We start from the raw sequence: 18,736 nt of genomic DNA, 5'->3' as shown, positions 1-18,736 counted from the left end.
ATTCTACAAGCCCTTTAATTACTCCGTTACTGGATGCGTTCATCCCTGCTCTTACCTCTACCCACTCCCCAGCTCAGAAAACTCCACTATGTGGCTCCTGGGGGAGGCAGCCAGGTGGGATTCTGGGGCCCGAGGGGAGCTGTCAGTCTCTGCCCCCTTATCCTGGCCTCTCAGCACCACCGGGAGCTCCAAGTTGAATTCCACGTGTAGGGGAACTTAAGTGGTCAAACCCTCTGACCCCATTGCTAAGGCTGTGTTTGGGGGCCCAGGCTGTGTGTGAAGAGGAAGAGGCTCAAGAGGAGGGAGACACCACCACTAGTCCCAGGAGGGATCCTGGGCAAGGCTCAGAACCTTGCTAAGCCTCGGTTTCCGCACCTGTGAAATGGGTGTGCTAACCACGCTGTGCACTGCGTGGGCTGTGCAGATCAATGAGGGGTGAACAATGGGAAGGTGGCTTGCTGGATCTCTTTAGTTGGCAGGGACTGGGGTGACCAGCAGCAGGCACTCCCTCTCTTACCCAGCCACATCAGCTGGGCACCTCCCATAGGCTGGGGTCACAGATGCAATCCCTTTGCTTATTGCAAATGACAAATCAGCCTCTGTCTTTCCCTCCTTTTTTCAGAACCTCCAAGACCTCTGGCTCACCTTTGCCGACTGCGGGTTCGAAAGGCCATTGGGAAATACCGTATAAAACTCCTAGACACCTTGCCGCTCCCAGGCAGGCTGATTAGATACCTGAAATACGAGAACACCCAGTAACTGGGGCCACGGGGAGAGAGGAGTAGCCCCTCAGACTCTTCTTACTAAGTCTCAGGACGTCGGTGTTCCCAACTCCAAGGGGACCTGGTGACAGACGAGGCTGCAGGCTGCCTCCCTCTCAGCCTGGACAGCTACCAGGATCTCACTGGGTCTCAGGGCCAGAGCTTTGGCCAGAGCAGAGAACAGAATGTGTCAAGGAGAAGAATCATTTGTTTACAAACTGATAGCAGATCCCAGACCTTCTCTACCTTCAGGAATGGCAGAAACCTCCATTCCTGGGGCCAGGGCAGAGCTTGAGGTGTTCTGGGGAAGGTGGGCTCAGAGCCTTCCCTGTGCCCCTCCACTTGCTCTGGAAAACTCACCACTTGACTTCAGAGCTTTCTCCCCAAAGACTAAGATGAAGACATGGCCCAAGGTAGGGGGTAGGGGGAGCCTGGGTCTTGGAGGGCTTTGTTAAGTATTAATACAATAAATGTTACACATGTGACACCTGCCCAGTGAAGTCCCTCTCATCAGACTCCCTGAAGCCTGAGGTCCTCAGCCTTGCTCCTGGCAGTAGCGGGAGCGGGGCAGATGTGGGGACGGGGCACAAGGACCCCTGAACGTGTCACCTTTGGGCTCCTGAAAGACCCAAGAGGCTGTGTCCTTCACTCCCCAGGCAAGACCGGATGATGGCCCAATGGGTTTTCCTCTCCTGATTCAATCACCATGGAAACAGGTGCTCCATCACAGTCTCAGGGCCCACATGTCTCCCGACACCTGGGGTTGTCTTACACATGTTTCCTGGCACTCTGTTTTCACACGCTGCTCACCCCTGTTTTGCTGGTTGTTGAGAAACTAGGAAAAAAAAATTAAATACTGGCCACTGTGAGCAACGGTGCTAGAGTGATGGCTATGGTCAGCCTTTGCAAAGGCACCAAGCCTGAGAGTGCACAGAGCTCTGGCCCCTGCGTGCCTCCCTCTGTCTTCATGTGGCCCTGTGGATTGAGTAGAGCAGGAATTGTCATCCTGTTTTCAGGTGGTGCAGGGCAGAGTTAAGGCTCGCCACCACGTGGCACTCTGGGGGGTCTCTCCAGGCCCCGAGGGCTGAGAGGTAGCATGCCCTATTTCCATGGAAGCTGCGGTAACTCATCGGCACTCCCTTTACAAGTGTGAGTGAAGCCGCTGAGTCCAGGCTACTCTGCAGCAACACCGGAGCAGGCCACCCGGCCGAGAGTCTGTACTAAGCCAGCCCCAGGATCTAGTAGTGTCTTAAACAAGGTCAAAGGTAGTTTCTGGCCTTTGGAAAATAAGCAGCTAGATTGGTGGAAGGGAGCACTGGTTCCGGGCTCAGCTCTGCCATTGGCTTACATCTCTGGGGCCTCAGTTTCCTCATCTGTATGGTGAGACATGATGGCCCCTGGTGGCCTTGCCGGCTCTGACACGCTGGGTTTCTTTTCTTTTTTTTTTTCGAGGCAGAGTCTCACTTTGCTGCCCAGGCTGGCATACAGTGGCATGATCTCGGCTCATTGCAACCTCCACCTCCTGGACTCAGGTGATCCTCCCACCTCAGCCTCCCAAGTAGCTGGGACTATAGGGGCATGACACTGTGCCCGGCTAAAGACACACTGGGCTTCTATGGAATCAGTAACTCCCAGAGAAAAAGCCTTCCAAGCAGCGCTTTCTGGCCACAGGTCAAAGGGGGCTCAACCAGGTCTTGCCCACTCCTTCATGGTACAAATGAGAAACTGTCCCCGAGAGGGGAAGGGACTTGCCTGGGCACACACAGCAAGTCCCTGGGGTTCCAGCTCAACAGTGCTGGGCCACAGTCCCATGCGGCCTTGCTGTATACCAGGCAGAACCTGCGGGGATCCTAAGAAAGCCCCAAAGGAAACCTGCACTCTCCCCCACTGGGGATGCTCAACCCTGAGAGCCCAGAGGGTAAATTGCCAAGGAGGGTTCAGCTGCCAGGGGAGCTGACTCTGAAACCCCACATGACTCTGATGGAAGAACGCCTTTGCTCACCCAGAAGCCAAAGGGAGGGCATTTGCATGTCTGGTGACTGCTGGTCAAACTGACCCGAGGGGTGGCAGGTGGTGATGGAATGAGGCACACAGGGCCAGTGTGTGAGTTGTTTGGTGTGTGTGGACTGAGACGCGTATTGGGCAGACTCTTAACCCACAGCATCTCCTGGGCCACATTATGTCCCAAACAGTCCTATGGCAGCAGCCACAAATCTCCCAGCCCAGAGACCCAGGCACTGGGAAGGACAGTGTACGGGTCTGAGGGAGGTGCCACCCTGGGGGAGGTGAGGCTGAAGGGGTGAGTGGGAGGTGTAGGGGAGGGGTTCAGCCACTGTTTTCTCTATAGTCACCATTTGCAGGATGTGGCACCTCCTGGCCTGGGACGCACGAGTGCTACATTTGGGTTCTTAGAATATTAATGTACATGCGTCCATGCCACTTAGTCAAACACTGCTCAGGACCCCTCCCTGCAATTGCCATGCCCAGCCTTGGCCTTCTTAGGTCCCTGCCCCCATCTCCCCACAACCCAGCAGCTAAGGGGTTCGTTCCTGGCCTGGGACTGCTCCAGTGGGTTGGTTCCAGTTGGTCAGTGCTCACATTGTGCCATTCATTATGTATTTTGACCATCACTCCTGTGTAGAGCACTTTACAGCCACCTCCCTCTGTAGAAGCGGGCCCCTCCTGCAGCCACACCTGCCCAGCCCCAAGAGGTTTGCAGCCTCAGGGACATCTCACAGCATCGTAGACACAGCCCTGAAAGTCTGGCACAGATTCCCCTTCGTGAACAGGAGCCTGTTTGACCCAGCGGTGGGTGTCGGGGATGGCGAAGGGGTAGGGGGAGGCGTGCCTGGACTGGCTCTGGGTTTTACGTTGAACCAGCGCCGTTCACTTTGTGGTTAGGGGAGTATCTGCTGTTATTACTGCAGCGGGATTTAAAACTGATTTTTAATACCAAAGCTTTCCTAAATGCATGTGTTCTGCCTACCTCGCTTCCACGTGGGGGCATCATGTTGCCAGGGGCTTCTGTCAGGCCATGTCTTAGTAGAGGTTTCTGCTTCCCAACTTTTGAATGGGTGGATCATCAGGTACCCCCTGGGGCTGCGAGCAGGGACAGGCCAGTCTTATCAGAGAGACCAGAGCTTTCTCCCCAAAGACTAAGATATCTTAGTCTAAGACTAAGACGTGCCTCTGGAGCTCATGTCCTCTCTAGCAGGTGCGGTTGGTTGGGTGGTCCAGGCACATTATTCCCTGGGCAGCACAGCCCATAAATGGTATTAAAATGTCAGCGTGACAGGACCTACAGACACCGCCAGATAACTACAAGAGGCGACTTGTGGTTGGTGAAGCTTTTGAGCATCTGGGTAGCACAGTGGGCCAAGCACTCACATTGGCCTCACAACAGCCTATACAGCAGGTCTGTTATCAATCACATTCTTCAAATGAGGAAATTTCGGCATGGAGAGGTTAAGTAACTTTCCCAAGATTGCACAGCTGATAGATGGCAGGCTAGGATGCAGGCATTTAAACCGCTGCTATGCAGTTTGCAGGGAGCTGAGGCTCATCGACATGGATCCAGAGGGCCTGCGTGATGCCACACAGAGGGCAGAGGAGGGTACCCCCCCCCCAGCCCCTTGCTGCTCTTTAAGACCAGAGCAGTCTGAGGCTGAGGGTCTAGGTTGAGGACTGTCCCCATCCCATGGCCAGATAATGACTCTGAACAGCTCTGCCCAGGCCATGCCTGTTTCTGTGGCTCTGAAGTCTTCAGAGGCCATTGGACAGAAACCACTGGCTGGCTTCCTGGGGCTGGGGCTGCCCCTCCAGGGGACTCCCCAGGCCAGGGGAATCCTGGAGTAAAACAAGGCAAGTAGGAGGGGCCCTTGGTGACCATGGATCCTGCATCCTGTGTTAATGAGGAAGAATCAGAGGCCATGTCTGGACTCCAAAGAAGGGAGCCTGCAACCAGCCAACACTTGCCTGGGGTGAAGAAGAGGTCGTTGCACCTGTTTCCTAGTCCCCCATTGTACAGATGAGGAGACTGAGGCACAGAGTGAGGATTAACTTGCCCAGCATCACGCTGCTGATGAGAGCACCATAGTCCCCAGCCGGGACTGGCCCGCTGCACCCTTCTTAGTTGTGGAAACTGTGTTCTGATAAAATAAGCAGCTCGGCAGGCCAGCAGGCCCACCCTCTCTCAGCCATGGAGCCACGTCCACAGCAGCAGAGAAAATCTGGGCCTGTGTGCAGGTGGAGGCCCCTCAGGTAGCTTTGCTAGTAGGACACTAACGGCAAAATCCAGAGCCACTTCCTGCCACCAATGCTCCCCTCTGCACTGTCACAGGCAGAGGTCTCATCATTCCATTGATGGGGCACCTGGTGTGTGCCAGGCCCGGGGAGAGACCCATCAGCAGGTAACCTGGAGTCTGAATTAGCTAGAGAGGATCCTTTTGTATGTGCCAGAGAGAACGAGGTTTAGGGGAATTCGCTATTATTTTTTAAATTGATTTATTTTCCCCATGGACATAGACTCCAAGACCATGCTTACAAGAGAAACAATTTGGTCAAGCCCCCTGTTTTGTCCACAGGGACCAAACTCCTGTTTGGCCTGATTTTCCCTCTGACCAGAGTTGGGCAGAACCAGCTTGGCACAGAGGCTGCCCTGCGGCTGTACACAGAGCAGAAGACACTGCAGAGAGACCCGTTCTTGTCTCATTGTCCTGCAGGTGGGGCAAGGAGACCCCCAGAGGAAGCGTCTGGCCCCACAGCACAGGGCGGCACTGATACTGCAGCCCCACCTCCCCTGGTTCCAGCACCTATTCTCCAGAGCACGCCAGCATGTCCTTCCCTAGTGGCTCCTCCGCTCCCCTCCTCACCCTCCTTCCTTTGAACCAAGATCTTGGCCCCCAGCGCCCATTCCCGGATATCTCAGAGGTTTCAGCCACTCCTGGCCTCCCTGAAACCAGCCACCTCTGCCAGCAGCCCTCAGCCTGGGTGGGGCTCATTCAACTTCATGACACCCAAGATATGGAAACTCCAAAAGAAATGTCTTTATTCTTTTAACTTTCTCAATATTTACAAAGAACAAGAAGAACAAGAACAACAACTGAGATTGGCTCGTGGAGTGGGTGGCAGGTGAACAGATGCGTCTCTCTGGCTTCTGGGGTGACTGCAAGGCAAGGAAGGGCAACATCCCAGTACCTATGGTCTGCACAGGGACAGCGGGACAAGCTGCTGGGCCCTGGCCTGCTTGGGGAGGGGCCAACCAGGTCCAGCCTCCCAGCTTCCAAGGCTGCAAGGCTGAAGGGTCACTGCCTGAGGAGCCCTGCCCCAATCCTGCCCTCCACTCCCATGCGCACACAAACGGAAGAGGCCACACTGTGGCCCAGCCACCTCCTCACAGGAGAGCGCCTCGGGGACCTCGACACTCCTGCAGGCCAGAGGTGGGGGCTGAGGCCCTCTCCGCGTGGCTAGAGGTAGCCAAAGACATTGAAGATGGGTGGGGGCACAGCCGGCTTGGTGGGGATGGGTTTCAGCACCACGGGCCTGCACACCTTCTGCCCCAGGCCGTCCGCATCCTTGCAGAGGTGCGCCAGCTCCCCGGGAAAGGCTGGGCTCTTCCTCCAAAGGCCCAGGCTGGGGACAGGACTCTGAGGCAGTGCCCCCAGGGGGCCCGGATAGATGGGCTGTCCATGGTACTGGAAGGGGCAGCAACTCCAGGCATTGACGCGGCCCACCAAGGAGACCCCAGGCATCTTGAGCGGCTCCTTTTCATCCAGGGCCCTTGGAGACATGGGCACCAGGGTAGTCTCAGGTCCCAGGGGCTCCAAGCCCTTGCAATTTTTCTTACCCTCATAGGGAGGTCCCTCCCTGGGGCCCAGTCCCCCCTCCAGCCCCACATGGTAGCTGTGGGTGGGCCTTGGCTCTTCCCAGAAGGAAGCGGGCAGCTGTCTTTTCCTCATGGGCACCTGGCCAGGCTGGGCAGCTTCTGGATGCTGCCTCTGTGGGAGCTGCTCCTTAGCAAGACATTCCTCCCTGTAGGGGTTCCTCAGCACCTTCTCCTTGCAGCCCCCACCCCCGCCGGGGCTGGAATCAGGGCCCAAATCCAGGAGCAGCCTCCTGGGCCGGTCCTCAGACCCCCTTTTCAGGTAGGGCTCAGCAGCTCTGCCAGGAAGGCCCCGCGGGAGCCGGGAATACTTCTGGGAGAAGCGCTTGAGCTGCTTCTGCAGGTACTTGCGATGGTCCACGGAGCGGCGGCAGGGTGCGGACTTATCCAGGGCTGCCTTGATGTCGCTGGATGCCAGGTTCACGAAGTTCAGCAGCATCTTCACATCACTGTCGGATGCCATCACCAGGGGGCCACTGCACGAGGCTTTCCATGAAGAGGGTAGGCTCTGCTGGTGGCGGGCAGCTCCAAGGAAGGGCACCGAGCTGACCTGGGGGACAAAACAGGCCATCGGAGTCTCTCCAAGCAACCACACCCAGCCCTCCCAAAAGACCACAGCACCTGTCTACAAACAGTGTCCCCACCCCAGCACCTCTCAGCCCTAAACAGAGTCCTGGGTAGAGGGATGTGGGTGCAAGTGGCTGAGCACTTCCTGCACACCTGGGATGCGGCAGGCACCAGCAGAGCCTCGCCCAGCCTGCTTGGGTCTGGTGCCCCTTCTTGCAGCCAAGGCTCAGAAAGGTCAAGCAAGTCGCCCAAGGTGACCCAGCTATAGGTGGCATTGCTGGGGCTGGCACACACTCCCAGCCTGCCCCATCTCCCACACACCACGCTGCCAACGTGTGCAACTTGCCAGCAAGGTGTTTATTCTCTGAGCTGAGGCAACTGCTCCTCTTTAAAGCAAGGCCAAGCCCCCTTCCTCACTGGTGGTAGCCTCCCCCTCCCACCACTCCTGCCCCCAGCACGAGGAGCACCAGCCCCCCTCCTCAGTCCCCACGCTCCACCCCCAGCTCTCACGCAGGACCAGGCAGGACCCCTGTCTGGCACTTAATCGAGACCTGCCTTGCGGGCTGATCTCAGGCTGCGGGCAGCAGGGACTCCCCCGAAGAAGCATCTGCAGCAATTTCATGCCTCCTCGGCCGCCACCCACGGCACCTCGCCCCTCCCCCAGACCCCAGCCTGCCCCCACACCCGCCACCCAGTCGGGCCAGAGCCACCGGGCCTCCACACTGACCGAAGGTGCGGCCCAGGCCCCACCAACGTGGCCCGGCAGGTTCCCCACTGCAGACCTGGGACAGGCCCCGGCACAGCCGGCCGTGCTCCGTCCGGCTGGAAGCAGTTGTGCAACCCTTGAGTGGGCTGAATGGAGGACAACTCCCCGGAGCTGGGGGGCCCCTCAGGCCAATCAGGAGCGCCTCTCCAGATACAAAGCATCCCAATCAGGCGGCGGCGCCCCGTTCCCACATTCTTTGCCGTCACAAATTGTCACCATGGGGACCATCACAAAAAAGACAGCTCCCAAATGCAATCATTTCCCGGTAAATTTCTACCCTTCAGCCCCACTCTCCTCAGCCTCCACGCCCCTCCTCCCCTTGACCTCGGTTCCCTGGTTTCTCAAGGGGGTGGGGTGTGTGTGTGTGTGTGTGTGTGTGTGTGTGTGTGTGTGTTTAAAATGTCCAGGATCGAGAAGGGGCTGGGCCTAGTGGAGACAGGCTTGCAAACCTCCCCCAAAGACTCCAGGCCTACAGCTGCCATGCTCCAGTGCGGACAGACAATCGGACGGGGTAAGCCGGGGCGGGCTGCTTTTCCCGCTGTCCTTGAGTGTTGAGTGGCTCTCTCGCTCTCACTCTCTCTTCTCCTGTCTCTCTGTCTCTCTGTCTCTCTCTCTCTCTCCCCCTGCCACCCCCACCACCCTCCCTGCCAGGATCCCCCAGGGATCCGGGGATGGAGGGCCTTCAAGGTCGGGAGGTGCGCTGATGCCTGTCGGAAAAGGTGGCCGAGGAAGGACTCTCTAACGAGGTGCTGGGATATCCATGGGAAGGGAGCTGGAGCTCTCAGGAATCTTGTCTTTATGTTTGCTTCCTCAATTGAGCTGCACAAAGCCTGAATTGCCCATTCAGCGCAGCCGGACAAAAGGTTGGCGTTGCACGGTCCCCTTGCATTTGTAGTCAAACAGTTAGGGACTTAAATCGAGTCGTCATGATGGAGAAAGAGGTGGACAAAGCCCATAGAATTGCCATCAGCAAACATTTTCCTGTGTCATATTAGCCAGTTTCCATGGCTCCCCCTGGCCTGCGGACAATGGGACAAGTTTGCACACTTGGCTACTGTCACCGTGCCAACGCCGGCGGGGCTGCAAGCAGGGCCGCTCTGAGCAAGCAAGGGAGCCCAGAGCCGCTGTTGGCCCTGCCCACCAACTGGCCAGAGGGAAGGTGAGGCTGAAGGCGAGGGCGGCCGCCTGGGAAATGCTAATGGTCGTGCCTCCGTGCCAGCCCAGCTCACGGGCCCCTTTCACGCCTCGTCATTTTTCTGCCCAGGCTCAGCCTCCTCTTCCCTCCTTCTCTCCTTCCCCTTCCTTTTCTCTTCCCCTTCTACTGCCTTCTCCTCCTGTCTCCCTCACCAGCCAGATGGCTGGTGGTCTGTGCGCCAACCCACACCTCTGTACTACAACCTAAGATTTGACATCTTAGGTTGCAGGACTCCTCCCTGGAGTCTCCCTACCCAGACTGGGGGCATTGGCAGGGCAGGGCCAGGACCTCCATCCAGGAGTGATGGCCCCGCTCCTTCCCACTGGCCAATAGACAGCTGCTGTGGCCTGACTCCAAGCCATCTCCCCTACCCCCGGCCTGAGGGTCCTTACAGGCAAAATGAAGGGTTTGGAGGAGATGGCCCGGTGCTGACAAGCTGTGACTCAATTTAGGCCTTGAAAGCCAGCACTGTATTCTCCATGCCCCTACCCTGCTGCGGGGTCGGGGAAGTGTGGGCCGAGATGGAAGTGCCGCTGGACTGACGCATCCTAGATTGTCGGCCACTACGTGCCCTGGAGGGTTGCTCCTGCCTGCGGCAACCTTTGCATGGGTGAGAGCCAAACCATCATCATTTTAAGCACCAGAGATTTGAGGGCTATGTATTTCTGCAGCACGTCCCAGCCCACCCTGACTGGTACAAGCAGGAAACATCCTTTCTGCTCCAAAACATCTGGCACGCGTGGCTGAAGAGAGCGCCCTAAGGGCCTGTGGCCACCAGGGCCAGCTCCCTGCTGCCTACTGCATGAGGCTGGTGTGCACAGCCAAGAGTTTGAACCTCTCCAGTAGCTGGCATCTGACTATGTAACCACCTGCTTTGCTGTGCTCGCCCTTTTCTCCCCAGGCCTTCTGTGATTTGTGTGGGCTGCATCATTCCTCTCTCCAGAAGATCTTCTCTCTTCTAAGGGCATCAAGACATTTTAGAGCCACTCAGCTCAGCTCCCAGCTTCCTTGAGATCCCACGGCACCTGCAGCCCTGCTGGCCCATTCTGCACTGCCCGCTCATGAAGCTGTCTCTCCTTTCTTAGCCAGTAGTAAGCCTCCCCACCAGGCCCGTGGACTCCGTGGGAGGTGAGTCGGTGTCTTACGAAAGTCTTTCCAAAGCTCTTAATGTGGGCTGTTCTTCCACCAAACACTTTTTGAGGAAAGAGAGAAGGAAGAAAAGAGGGAAGAGAGAAAGGAAAGGGAGAGAAAAGTGGAAGAAAATGGATTCTTTGTGGACACCCAGCATGTGCCAAGAGCCGTATTCCACAACCACATGAAGACCTCACCTGACCCTCGGGGCAGCTCCGTGAGGGTAGTGTTGTGGTTGCCCTGACAAATGAAGTGAGGTTGAATTACTTTCCCAAGGCTTCACAGCTGTTAACCTGCAGAGCTTGAACTTGAAGCCAGGCCCGTCTGTGTCCAAAGGCTGAGTTGGATCTGCCTGGCCACATTGCCTCCTGGAGCTCCCGCGAGCATCAGACGCTGCCTAAGCGCTGCCGGCCAGGAAGACCAGATTTTCTCCATGCGTCCTGGGTTCCACTCTTCTAGCCCAATGTTGGACGTTCCCGACTCAGGAATACGGGAGCTGCAGCTTTGGGAAGTCAGGAGCAGGGAGAGGAGACAACTGTGGCTTGAGGCCAGGCCTCTGGATGCCTCTGACCCACACAATGGAAGGCTCCTCTGTGTTTTTCTGATGGGCCATATAGGCAGGTGGAAAGACAGCAGTAATCACACCAGTCATAAGACTCTCCCCAGTGTTCTCTCATTATTGTCCTGGGTCTGGGCAGAGAGGGGATTATTTTTCCCGTTTACAGTTGGTGACACACCCACAGAAGCCTCAAACCTGATTCTTGGGCCCAACTCAGCCAACCCTGTCCTCTCAGCCATTCTTAAAGGCCCAGCTCAAACACCCCCTCCTCCAGGATGCCTTCCGCCAACTCCTAGCATTGTTAATAACACCCTCTCCCATCCCTGTGTTCCTAGAGTCAAAGATGAAGTCTAACCTCCTTAGCTAAACGCAGAAGGCCCGTTGTAATCTGACTCCTACTAGAGCCTGGCACAGAGTAGCTTCTTACTAAATGTTTTATGAATTAAATACTTTGCCCATTCCAATGAGCAGGATTTTTCCTGTGAACCGTAAACAGCTGCTTCCTGTCTTATTTTTTTTAATTTTGTCTGTTTATTGTTTGCCCCATCCAGGTGAGCTCCAGAAGGGAAGGGAGCTCGTTCACAGCTTTCTCTCTCTGTATCTCCTGTGACTTGAATGGACTCAGCACACAGCAGGCCTGAGTGAAGGATGCTTGTGGTTGCTATGGCTTACATGACAACGAATTGTCTGTAATCCTACAGGACTATGGCACATGAAAGCTGGAAGCGCTTCTTTCCAACTGCATCGCCCAGCACCAGAGCCCGAGTTCTGTAAAGCTCTGTTAAAGGCACATGAGCTGTGCTGGCTTCAACTGCTCTGAACTTGGATAAGCTGGGTCGCTGATGGACCCTTCCCAACCAGTTGTTGCTGCCTTGGTTTCCCGACAGTCCACTGTGCTGAGCCTGCCGCAGGGACTCCCAGCTTTGCATCAACTCCATTCAACACCTACTGTGTGCAGGGACCAGAGGGTGTGGAGGTGGCATTCCCTGCTTTATCTTGATAAGTAAACGTTTGTCTCCTGCCCACTCATCAGTGAAGCAGAACAACTACGTAGCAGTCTCCTGGGAGCCACCCCTCCAGAACCTCTGGATGTCAACAGACACCATCTACTTATGGGATTCAGCCAGCACATGTGTAGACTGGAGCTGCAAGTGAGAAGAGGCATATGGCAGGGCATGCACAGGCCAAGCCTTAGGGACCCGAGGAGCTCATCTGGGGCAGTAGGTTTTCAAATTGCTTTGAAGCAGAGATGCCCATTTAAAAATATGTGGAGATTCAGCCGGGCGCGGTGGCTCACGCCTGTAATCCCAGCACTTTGGGAGGCCGACACGGATGGATCACCTGAGGTCAGGAATTGGAGACCAGCCTGGCCAACGTGGTGAAACCCCATCTCTACTAAAAACACAAAAATTAGCTAGGCGTGGTGGCGGGCGCCTGTAATCCCAGCTACTCGGGAGGCTGAGGCAGGAGAATCGTTTGAACCCAGGAGGCAGATGTTGCAGTGAGCTGAGATTGTGCCATTGCACTCCAGCCCGGGGGACAAGAGCGAGACTTCATCTCAAAAAAAAAAAATGTGGAGATTCAACGTGTAAAACCATGACAACTGTGGGCTATGAGTACAAAGTTATTTTCCATGCTCAAATGCATACCTTCTACTTATTTGCAAACAATGCATTAGAACAAGGAGTCTGTTCTGATGATATAAAACTTTGAAATCAGGAGATACGGATTATGGTCTCACAGCGGCCATCAGCCATACTTTGTTTTGGTTGCAGAACATTTACAAAATCTCGGTTTAGAGAGAGAAGCAGTTGAGATGTCAACTTTTTAAAAAAGTTTATCTTTTAATTAATTTATTTTTGAGATAGAGTCTCGCTCTGTCACCCAGGCTCTAGTGCAATGGTGCGATCTCGGCTCACTGCAACCTCTGCCTCCCAGGTTCAAGTGATTCTCCTGCCTCAGCCTCCTGAGTAGCTGGGATTACAGAAGCGTGCCACCACCCCTGGCTAATTTTTGTATTTTTAGTAGAGACAGGGTTTCACCATGTTGGCCAGGCTGGTCTCAAACTCCTGACCTCAGGTGATCTGCCTGCCTCAGCCTCCCAAAGTGCTGGGATTACAGCTTTCAGCTACCACGCCCGGCCTAAAAAAGCTTCTCTTATGATCTTAGGATGGTCATCAAATGAAAGGAGTCCCTGGAAAAACTATTACCTGGTCCCCACAGGAGTTAACCTGACTGCCCAAGTTCACCAGTCGGCAGCCTAGCGTGTCACCTTGTGAGTTAAAATGCATTTAAATGTATCTGTTTGTTGGTACATGTTTGGTAATGTTTTAAATTGCCAAAAATAAATGTTAAAGGAGATTTTACATTTTCACACCTCTACAGAAAATTCAGTTCCAAAAGATGGGCTGACTTCTCATTTTAGAGATGAAGACAGAGAGGCCCAGAGAGGGGCAGAGATTCATCCAAGGCAAAGCCAGGCAGAGCCAGGTAGGAGAAGCACCTGGGAGGGAGCTCTGCTCTGCCAGCCACCCTGTGCTGTTTCTCACACCTCATCATATGAGTGTAAAGTCCTACTTGATGGAAATATGTGTCATATATTGTCATTTGTCCTTCCCAGTTGCCATGGTTACTCTCTTTAATGGATGAGGAAGTTGAGGCACAAATTGGGCTAGGAAACTTGCTGAAGGTCCCATGGGCAGTAAATGACAAAGCTAGGGTGGGAGTGATCCTAAGATGCTGCTCCCACCGACAACTGTGAACCAATGTGAGGGCCCCGTCTCCCTCCCAGGGGCCTTGCTAGCCCAGGGCTGCAGACTCTTCCCAGCCACCCCTGCCCTGGAGAGTTAGGCCCGACAGACCACACCAGCTCGGGGAACATAACAAAGGCCACGCGGAGGACAGAGTGGCCCGGCAGCGCCTCTGTGGACATGCGACGCAGACATCACAAGATGATTTATGTAACCTCTTACATAATGGCAGCATTTCTATCAAAGACCAGCCCGCGGCAGGCTGTCAGCTGTAATCAGAGTGGACGTGCTTCTTGCTTCCTGGGAACAGGAGGCACCAGGTCAAAGCCAACCCCTTTGGCTGCCAGGCCGAGGGCTTCCTGCGCTGGTGAAGTTGCCTGGTGTGGCTGTGCCCTCAGAGGAGGCAGAGACCTTGTAATGCCCCAGAGTAGTCACAGCCCAGCTCAGCCAGCCCCAGCACCCCTGGCTGCCGTCCACCTCCAGTGACAGAGACCACTATCAATGTGATCAAGTCCCACGCTGGAAGTGCTTTCAACCATATTATTGTACCATGAAAGGGAGACTGGCTTCAGACATAAGATCTTTGAACTCTGCCCCTACCTGGCTGTGTGATCTTGAGGTAGTCACTCACCCTCTCTGGGCCTCAGTTTCCTGGTTGAATTACATCATCAATGCTTGACCTCTGTGCTGCACACATGGGTATTGATACGGTGCTATCATGTGATACGGTGCTATATGATAGCGTGCCACAAGTCGGTGCTACTTATATTTGGCAAATGATTTGGTTTTTCCTAGTGTAAATCCGAGCAGATTCAACATCATAAAATCAGGTAAGCCCACTTACACTCCCCTGTGCATTCTTGAAAGGGATATGAATGAGTGGGGTTAGAGCTGGTGAGTCTGAGGACTCAAGCCCCAGGAAAAGAGGAGAGCTCAGCCCATCTTCACCATGTGGAGTCTCAGGAGGGATGGGGTTCAGGCAAAGAGTTCTATGTTGAAGAAGAGTGGTGCAAACAGACCTCTTTGTCTTGTTCCTGATTTTAGGGGAAAAGCTTTTGGTCTTTCACCATGGGATATGATGTAGCTGTGGGAATTTTGTAGATCCTCTTTATCAAGTTGAGGATACTTTCTTCTATTCCTAATTTTCTCGGAGTTCTTGTCGTGAATGGATGTTAAATTTTGTCAGATGAATTTTTTGCATCAATTTATATGATCATGTGTTTTTTTCTTTAGCCTATTTACAATTCGTACTATGCTAAGATATAACATCATAACATTTACTATTTTAGCCTGCCTTTCTGTCTTTTCCTCCCTCCCTCCCTTTCTTCCTTCCTTCCTTCTTTCCTTCCTTCCTTCCTCTCTCTCTTTCTTTCTTTCTTCTTTTTTTGAGACGAGGTCTTGCTCTGTCACGGCAGTGCAGTGGCACAATTGTGGCACACTGCAGTGTCTTGACCTCCTGGACTCAAGCAATCCTCCCACCTCAGCGTCCCAAGTAGCTGAGACTACAGGTTCACGCCAACACATCCAGCTAATTTTTAAAAATTTTTTGTAGAGAGGAGGTCTTACTATTTTTCCCAGGCTGGTCTCAAACCCCTGAGCTCAAGCTATCCTCCCGTCTCGGCCTCCAAAAGTGCTGGGATTACAGGTATGAGCCACCACACCTGACTGCATTTCACTTCTGATATCATAATCTATGTCTTCTCTCTTTTGGTCAGCCTTGCTAGAAGCTTGTTAATTTGATTGATCTGTTTAAAGAACCAGCTCTTTTTTTATTTTTTATTTTTATTTCTTTTTCTGTTTTCAATGTCATTGACTTCTGCTTTTATCTTTATTACTTCCTTTCTTCTTCTTGCTTTGGGCTTATTTCACTTTTCTTTTTCTGAGGGCATAGCTTTGATCATTGATTGAGATCTTTCTTGTTTTCTAATGTAGGCCTCTTAGTGCTATAAAATTTCCTCTCAGCACTGCTGTGGCCACATCTCACAAATTTTGATATGTTCTGTTTGCATTTTTGTTTGGCTCAGTATATTTTTGTTATTTTCTTTGAGATGTCCTCTTTGGCAACAAGAAAGACCTATGTGGGACTTTCTTGGCAACAAGAAGACCCATGTGGGACTTCCCTGGGGAGTCGACAATGCTCAACAAGTGGTTCTAAAGCATTTAGTGAACACCTATTACGTACAGGACATTCTCTGAAGTGCTGTGGGTAGCAAAATGAATACGAAATCCATGCCAACAGCCTTGAAAATAGTTTACTCACCTCTTATTAAATGCTAATAATGTTTCAAAAACTTCCTCTTATTAACTCCTTCATAATGAGGTGGATATTGCTATTATGCCTACTTTACAAATGAGGACACTGAGGCACAGGTTGACTAAGTGACTTGACGAAGACCCCACAGCCAAAAGGGGTGAAGCTGAAGTGCAACCCAAGCCAATTACTGTGATTTTATGATTAATCATCATGATCAGTAAGCTCTGAGCCTCCTATTCCTCACCCTTGAAGTGGAGCTAAGGGCAGTTCCCTGGCAGGGTTGATAATGAGGATTAAGACATCAGCCATGAAAACTCAACAAACACATCAATCTCCTGGTTCATAGTCGGTGCCCTTCCCTTGCCTTCGCCTCTCCCCTGGGCTGGATATAATGGCTGCTCAGGTGAAGCTGTAAAGAAGGGCTGGTGGGACAAAAGTGACATGGTAGTGGTGTCTGTGCCCTGCGGGGCATCCCAGATGGACCACCGCCCCACATTCACACCCCTGCTCTGCACGCTCCCCCACCCCCACACACCCATCACCTTGACTGTGTCCTCCAGCACTGATAGGCCTCGTCACTCTCCCAGGCACCAACCAGGAATGAAAAGTCTGTTTGATCTCAACTGTCATCTCGGGTTTGATTGGCGATGACTGGCAGGTGCCCTGTGGAGAGATTCCAAGGGCTCAGTAGACAGAACACTCTGATCTACTAGTGATGTCTTCCCTGAGGGAGGATGGAGATGAAGCCGGCTGTGTGCCAAGTGTCCCTGGATCCAGGTCAGAATCACAGGATGGGAAGCCAGGGATGTCAATACTTGGCATTCTGGTGATCCAAGCCTGCCATTTTAATCAAGGGATTGGAGCCCCTTGAGAAAAGCAGTGACTTATTCAAGCACGTATTCCTGCGACCAAGATTCAAGTTTCCCACCTCCCAGGCCAGAATTCATCAGGTCCATTCAACAGACATTTGTTACTAAGTTTCAACTCCAGGCCAGGCACTGACTTAGCCATAATAGATATCTTACATATCTCATAGTATTTATTCTCACAACAACCTTCTGTGATAGATCCTAATGTCATTCCCATCTGGCAGATGAGGAAACTGGGGCTCAGGTAGACTAAAGACCTTAACAGCTAGTGAGAGACAGAGCCAAGATTTGAATCCTTACCTCCTGACTCTGAACCCAAATCCTTCTAACATGCTGCTTTGTTTCAGGGGTGAGAGGCAGCAGTGATGGCTACAGCCATACCTTGAGTCAAGGCACTGAGACGGAGAGTGTTAGGCATTTTGGAGAGCGGAGACAGTGAGAAGCTCAGTGCAGCGGCGAAGAGAGGTCGCTGCAGGGAGTGAGGTGAGATAAGGTTAAGTAGAAAGGTTGAATCCCCCATGTATCTTTGCATGCAGTAGGCACATAATACATGCTTAATGACTGACTGACTGACTGAATGAATGAATAAACAAATCAGAACATAGAGTAAAATGGTTGGTTGGCTCCTGAGCCATTTTAGGAGCTCCAACAGCCAGTCATAAAACAATCTGTAAACAGCAAGTGCACCCTCAGTGCCTGGCTCCCACCCCTCCAGCCACACTGTCCCTCAGGTATGTTGCACAAATAGCACACCTTCGTCGTCAGAGAGGATCCCTTGCCTCCTGGGATGGGAGTTTCCAAGGGAAAAGTGATGGGGCAGAGGTCTAACTCGCATTGAATACTGCAATGCCCCAAGAGTTAGATATTTGCCATCTCATTTAATCCTCACTAAACAAATAAACCAATGAGTCAAAATGAGTCAATAAAACCCGAGATGGGTATTGTTCTTCCCATTTGACAGATTCAGAAACTAGGACCAGGGAGATAGAACTCTCCCCTAGTGGCAGAGGAGCTGGGGTTTGGGCTCAGCCGGTGTCTACAGTGCCCTTAGGGGAAGGTGGGGTTGGCGGTGGGCATTGTGCCCTCTTGCCTTACATATTCCCAGCCCCCACCCCAGCCACCTGGAGCACCTGTCCTACTTGAGTAATAGAAGACTCTTCATCGGCATCTATCATTTAGTTCCTGGCCTCTGATCACAACTCTGTCTGTAGCCCAAATCTAGCCCATAACAGACTTTTTCAAAATTCTCTGAATATGCCATCATCTCTCAGGAAAGGGGCATTTGCATCATCAGCAAAAGGGCCATTTTCACCTGCCTCAGCATTCCATTCCCGTGCTCCCTGACTTGGTCCTGGTGGGGCGTGCTGGCACTGTGAAGAGTTACTGCTGTGAGCGCTGCGGCCCCCTTACCTCCACCCTAGCACCAAGGTGAGCTCTCCTAGACCAACGTTGGCCCCTTGGATGGCATTCCAGTGCCTGGCACATGGCAAACCCCTTGAAGCATGTTTGTCACCCACAGAGGTCACTCACACACCTTAGGAGTCAGACAATTGCATTTCGTTCCTGCCTCGCTCATCTGGGCAGTGATTTCATCTGTGCGGGCCTCACACTCCTCATCTGATAAGCTAGGTGGAAACAGTGCCCAGCTCCCGGGCTGGGGTCCCTTTCAGCAGGCTAAAGGATGAATAGGGATTGTTTTAGCTCTGCTGGTCTGGGGAGGAGGGGAGACTGGGAGGAAGAGCGTGAGGCAGGAGAATAGGGTCTGGAGGCAGGGACCCAAAGGCAATTCACACGGACCTCCTAGAACTGAATCAAAAGGAAAACACCATCTTTCCACACCCAAGTAACAAGGATTAGAGGCTACTCCCTTTGCAAACCCTACCCGTTTTCCCACTGTGTTGCACATGTAAAATGTAAAATACCTCTGATCGGTCACCTCCTGTCACCAATCAGACTGGTCATGGGCCAAGTCTTTATTTACATAGGGTGTAACTCTGTATAAC

The 18,736-nt window shown here is 53.2% G+C and overlaps 2 protein-coding genes and 1 long non-coding RNA gene across 8 annotated transcripts in view; 2 read left to right on the top strand and 1 right to left on the bottom strand.

Annotated features, from left to right (window-relative positions):
- ASB2 (ankyrin repeat and SOCS box containing 2) overlaps nt 1-1,246 on the top strand; it is a 42,335-nt gene extending 41,089 nt beyond the window's left edge. For both annotated transcript variants that reach the window (XM_001151280.6, XM_063793099.1), the window contains one exon: nt 623-1,246. In XM_001151280.6, coding sequence (XP_001151280.4) covers nt 623-759 — 137 coding nt within the window. In that variant the 3' untranslated portion in view covers nt 760-1,246. The remainder of the gene's footprint in view (nt 1-622) is intronic.
- A 4,536-nt stretch (nt 1,247-5,782) lies between these two features.
- Nucleotides 5,783-16,531, bottom strand: FAM181A (family with sequence similarity 181 member A). 4 transcript variants are annotated; one of them, XM_063793100.1, is made up of 2 exons: nt 16,407-16,531; nt 5,783-7,192 (listed from the first exon to the last, which is right to left on the bottom strand). In XM_063793100.1, the coding sequence occupies exon 2, from the start codon at nt 7,103-7,105 to the stop codon at nt 6,227-6,229; it is 879 nt and encodes a 292-aa protein (XP_063649170.1). In that variant the 5' UTR covers nt 7,106-7,192; nt 16,407-16,531; the 3' UTR covers nt 5,783-6,226. The 4 variants fall into 4 exon arrangements, with proteins under 4 accessions (XP_063649170.1, XP_009426629.1, XP_024204659.1 ...); XM_009428354.3 differs by lacking the exon at nt 16,407-16,531 and adding an exon at nt 10,040-10,138; XM_024348891.3 differs by lacking the exon at nt 16,407-16,531 and adding an exon at nt 7,992-8,988.
- LOC104002146 (uncharacterized) lies at nt 9,032-14,448 on the top strand. Of its 2 annotated transcripts, XR_674227.5 has the most exons (6): nt 9,055-9,134; nt 10,072-10,298; nt 11,412-12,080; nt 13,030-13,135; nt 13,246-13,350; nt 13,481-14,448. It is a non-coding gene; the product is annotated as an uncharacterized LOC104002146 (long non-coding RNA). The 2 variants fall into 2 exon arrangements; XR_010151015.1 differs by lacking the exon at nt 10,072-10,298 and having other exon boundaries at nt 9,032-9,134.
- Nucleotides 16,532-18,736: the final 2,205 nt, after the last annotated feature.

The sequence above is a fragment of the Pan troglodytes genome, chromosome 15 (genome assembly GCF_028858775.2).
Source record: "Pan troglodytes isolate AG18354 chromosome 15, NHGRI_mPanTro3-v2.0_pri, whole genome shotgun sequence".
In the NCBI taxonomy this organism is placed as follows: domain Eukaryota; kingdom Metazoa; phylum Chordata; class Mammalia; order Primates; family Hominidae; genus Pan; species Pan troglodytes.
This window is presented reverse-complemented; position numbering and strand designations above follow the sequence as displayed.

Excerpts from the sequence above, each read along its gene's own strand:
- FAM181A (XM_009428354.3), bottom strand. The coding sequence starts at position 10,138 with ATGCCCTTAGAAGAGAGAAGATCTTCTGGAGAGAGGAATGATGCAGCC. Across the intron at positions 7,193-10,039 it reads GGGCGAGCACAGCAAAGCAG|GTCAGCTCGGTGCCCTTCCT; the intron begins GTGGTTACATAG and ends TTTGTCCCCCAG.